The sequence below is a fragment of the Oncorhynchus tshawytscha genome, unplaced genomic scaffold (genome assembly GCF_018296145.1).
Source record: "Oncorhynchus tshawytscha isolate Ot180627B unplaced genomic scaffold, Otsh_v2.0 Un_contig_1859_pilon_pilon, whole genome shotgun sequence".
In the NCBI taxonomy this organism is placed as follows: Eukaryota; Metazoa; Chordata; class Actinopteri; order Salmoniformes; family Salmonidae; genus Oncorhynchus; species Oncorhynchus tshawytscha.
The window spans coordinates 207,501-212,500 of record NW_024609732.1 but is presented as its reverse complement, the minus strand read 5'-3'; the positions used below and the strand labels follow the sequence as shown (position 1 = coordinate 212,500).

The following is a 5,000-nucleotide window of genomic DNA, read 5'->3' as shown; positions in this document are numbered from 1 at the left end:
ATATGGGGCTTTGGTGACAAAACGGATGGCACTGTGATAGACTGCATCCAATTTGTTGAGTAGAGTGTTGGAGGCTATTTTGTAAATGACATCGCCAAAGTCAAGGATTGGTAGGATGGTCAGTTTTACAAGGGTATGTTTGGCAGCATGAGTGAAGGATACTTTGTTGCGAAATAGGAAGCCAATTCTAGATTTAACTTTGGATTGGAGATGTTTGATGTGAGTCTGGAAGGAGAGTTTACAGTCTAACCAGACACCCAGGTATTTGTAGTTGTCCACGTATTCTAAGTCAGAGCCGTCCAGAGTAGTGATGTTGGACAGGCGGGTAGGTGCAGGTAGCGATCGGTTGAAGAGCATGCATTTAGTTTTACTTGGAGGCCACGGAATCAGAACAACAGTTTCCAGCTGTGCTAACATGATTGCAAAAGGGTTTCATAATGATCAATTAGCCTTTTAAAATGATAAACTTGGATTAGCTAACACAACGTGCCATTGGAACACAGGAGTGATGGTTGCTGATAATGGGCCTCTGAACACCTATGTAGATATTCCATTACAAATCAGCCGTTTCCAGCTACAATAGTCATTTACAACATTAACGATGTCTACACTGTATTTCTGATCAATTTGATGTTATTTTAATGGAGATTTTTTTTTTGCGTTTCTTTATAAAATAAGGACATTTCTAAGTGACCCCAAACTTTTGAATGTTAGTATATATATATATATATTTATTATTATTATTTTTACAACAAACAAAAAACCTACATCAACAAAATCAAACAACGTAATGTTGACATAAAGACATTTCCACATGAATGACATCCTGCTCAGACCCCCCTGTTTCTACCTCCAGCCAACGGTGTTTCTACCTTATCCACAGCCAACGGTGTTTCTACCTTATCCACAGCCAATGGTGTTTCTACCTTATCCACAGCCAACGGTGTTTCTACCTTATCCACAGCCAACGGTGTTTCTACCTTATCCACAGCCAACGGTGTTTCTACCTCATCCACAGCCAACGGTGTTTCTACCTTATCCACAGCCAACGGTGTTTCTACCTCATCCACAGCCAACGGTGTTTCTACCTTATCAGCCAACGTGTTTCTACCTTATCCACAGCCAACGGTGTTTCTACCTCATCCACAGCCAACGGTGTTTCTACCTTATCCACAGCCAACGGTGTTTCTACCGTATCCACAGCCAACGGTGTTTCTACCTCATCCACAGCCAACGGTGTTTCTACCTCATCCACAGCCAACGGTGTTTCTACCTCATCCACAGCCAACGGTGTTTCTACCTCATCCACAGCCAACGGTGTTTCTACCTTATCAGCCAACGGTGTTTCTACCTCATCCACAGCCAACGGTGTTTCTACCTCATCCACAGCCAATGGTGTTTCTACCTCATCCACAGCCAACGGTGTTTCTACCTCATCCACAGCCAACGGTGTTTCTACCTTATCCACAGCCAACGGTGTTTCTACCTTATCCACAGCCAACGGTGTTTCTACCTCCAGCCAATGGTGTTTCTACCTTATCCACAGCCAACGGTGTTTCTACCTTATCCACAGCCAACAGTGTTTCTACCTCATCCACAGCCAACAGTGTTTCTACCTTATCCACAGCCAACGGTGTTTCTACCTTATCCACAGCCAACGGTGTTTCTACCTTATCCACAGCCAATGGTGTTTCTACCTTATCCACAGCCAACGGTGTTTCTACCTTATCCACAGCCAACGGTGTTTCTACCTTATCCACAGCCAACGGTGTTTCTACCTTATCCACAGCCAACGGTGTTTCTACCTTATCCACAGCCAACCACAGCCAACGTGTTTCTACCTTATCCACAGCCAACGGTGTTTCTACCTTATCCACAGCCAACGGTGTTTCTACCTTATCCACAGCCAACGGTGTTTCTACCTCATCCACAGCCAACGGTGTTTCTACCTTATCCACAGCCAACGGTGTTTCTACCTTATCCACAGCCAACGGTGTTTCTACCTTATCCACAGCCAACGGTGTTTCTACCTTATCCACAGCCAACGGTGTTTCTACCTTATCCACAGCCAACGGTGTTTCTACCTCATCCACAGCCAACGGTGTTTCTACCTCATCCACAGCCAACGGTGTTTCTACCTCATCCACAGCCAACGGTGTTTCTACCTTATCCACAGCCAACGGTGTTTCTACCGTATCCACAGCCAACGGTGTTTCTACCTTATCCACAGCCAACGGTGTTTCTACCGTATCCACAGCCAACGGTGTTTCTACCTTATCCACAGCCAACGGTGTTTCTACTGTATCCACAGCCAACGGTGTTTCTACCTTATCCACAGCCAACGGTGTTTCTACCTTATCCACAGCCAACGGTGTTTCTACCTTATCCACAGCCAACGGTGTTTCTACCTTATCCACAGCCAACGGTGTTTCTACCTTATCCACAGCCAACGGTGTTTCTACCTTATCCACAGCCAACGGTGTTTCTACCTTATCCACAGCCAACGGTGTTTCTACCTTATCCACAGCCAACGGTGTTTCTACCTTATCCACAGCCAACAGTGTTTCTACCGTATCCACAGCCAACGGTGTTTCTACCTTATCCACAGCCAATGGTGTTTCTACCTTATCCACAGCCAACAGTGTTTCTACCTTATCAGCCAACGGTGTTTCTACCTTATCCACAGCCAACGGTGTTTCTACCTCATCCACAGCCAACGGTGTTTCTACCTTATCCACAGCCAACGGTGTTTCTACCTCATCCACAGCCAACGGTGTTTCTACCTTATCCACAGCCAACGGTGTTTCTACCTCATCCACAGCCAACGGTGTTTCTACCTTATCCACAGCCAACGGTGTTTCTACCTTATCCACAGCCAACGGTGTTTCTACTGTATCCACAGCCAACGGTGTTTCTACCTTATCCACAGCCAACGGTGTTTCTACCTTATCCACAGCCAACGGTGTTTCTACCTTATCCACAGCCAACGGTGTTTCTACCTTATCCACAGCCAACGGTGTTTCTACCTTATCCACAGCCAACGGTGTTTCTACCTTATCCACAGCCAACGGTGTTTCTACCTTATCCACAGCCAACGGTGTTTCTACCTTATCCACAGCCAACGGTGTTTCTACCTTATCCACAGCCAACGGTGTTTCTATCTTATCCACAGCCAACGGTGTTTCTACCTTATCCACAGCCAACGGTGTTTCTACCTTATCCACAGCCAACGGTGTTTCTACCTTATCAGCCAACGGTGTTTCTACCTTATCAGCCAACGGTGTTTCTACCTTATCCACAGCCAACGGTGTTTCTACCTTATCCACAGCCAACGGTGTTTCTACCTTATCCACAGCCAACGGTGTTTCTACCTTATCCACAGCCAACGGTGTTTCTACCTTATCCACAGCCAACGGTGTTTCTACCTTATCCACAGCCAACGGTGTTTCTACCTTATCCACAGCCAACGGTGTTTCTACCTTATCCACAGCCAACGGTGTTTCTACCTTATCCACAGCCAACGGTGTTTCTACCTTATCCACAGCCAACGGTGTTTCTACCTTATCCACAGCCAACGGTGTTTCTACCTTATCCACAGCCAACGGTGTTTCTACCTTATCCACAGCCAACGGTGTTTCTAAAACCCCATTTAACTTCACATTTAGTTCATGTTGTTTTTGTTTGTAGATTGTTTTCAATAGTTAAATAATAAAGCAGGTGATTGTTCTCTTACCGTTGCTGTCCCTTAAATACTGTCAAATGACACCTTATTCTTAGATTATTACAAATAAATCAAATGGACATGGTCAAATAACTCCAGCATAGAATTATTTCTTCTTTTCAAATTCGTCACACAGAAACTAGAGGCCATGAAGTAACATGGTCAACAAATAATGTCACCTAGTGGCCCGTAGGTGGCGCTGTTATAAGCAGTCTCACTGAAATCATCATATTCCACCACCCGTTTGAACGTGAGACGTGAGTCTTTGTATGTAGGAGTCTTTGCTGATGCTGAACAAATTTGCCTCAAGGACCCATAACGTTCGTCAGAATAGATGTGGAAGAAAGAAAGGGATTGTGGTCTTGTTTGAATACGATGATTGATTGATTATGATGTGATTGTGGTCTTGTTTGAATGTGATGTGATGTGATTATGATGTGATTGTGGTCTTGTTTGAATGTGATGTGATTATGATGTGATTGAAATGTGATTGTGCCTCTACTGCCTGTGATTACAGTATGTTGTCCATGTTACTCTGGTATATGAAATGTAGCTGTTTTCTGTAATGTTATCATTTCTAAATAACCCAAATGAAATGGCCTCTCCCCTCAGGTCCGGCCGTCGTCTTCGGGCCCTCAGTTTGCCACCGCCGCCAACGGAACACCGCCCCAGCAGCCTTTGCAGCAGTCCCCACAGGTCGCCATGGCCTCAGGCTCCCCTCTCCCCAACTGTGTGGCCCGGTCGCCGCAGACGCCCACCCAGGCCCAGACGCAGGCCGGCCCCAGACCAGGGAATGGATTTATGATGAACCCAGGCCAAGGTGTGGGCCAGGCGGGTACAGGATCCAATGGCCCTGGAGTCCCCACTGGAATCCAAGGGCCTGGGCCGGTGACCTCTGAACTGTCGCCTGCTGAGCAACTGAAAGCGATGGCGGCACAGCAGCGCGCTAAGCTAATGCAGCAGCAGAAACAACAGCAGCAGCAACAGCAGCAGGCTAACTGGTCCCCAGCCGGAGCTCCAACCAGCCCCTACGCCTCTGCTCCTTTCAACCAGCAGGACAAGCCCAACAGCCCGATGATGTACCCACCTCAAGCCTTCAACCAGCAGGACAAGCCCAACAGCCCGATGATGTACCCACCTCAAGCCTTCAACCCTGGCCAGCAGGGCCCCCTGGTGGCTGGGATGACCTCGAGCAACGGCCCCAAAGCTCCCATGAACAACTACCTCCCTCAGAACCCCCACAACCACATGGGCATGATAAGTCAACAACAACAGACAA

At 47.0% G+C, this 5,000-nt stretch overlaps 1 protein-coding gene across 2 annotated transcripts in view; it reads left to right on the top strand.

Moving 5' to 3' along the window:
- The window catches only part of maml3 (mastermind-like transcriptional coactivator 3), a 242,728-nt gene that overhangs the window by 105,786 nt on the left and 131,942 nt on the right, over positions 1-5,000 (top strand). For both annotated transcript variants that reach the window (XM_042317349.1, XM_042317348.1), the window contains exon 3: positions 4,334-5,000. This exon is cut by the window's right edge and continues 365 nt beyond it. In XM_042317349.1, coding sequence (XP_042173283.1) covers positions 4,334-5,000 — 667 coding nt within the window. The remainder of the gene's footprint in view (positions 1-4,333) is intronic.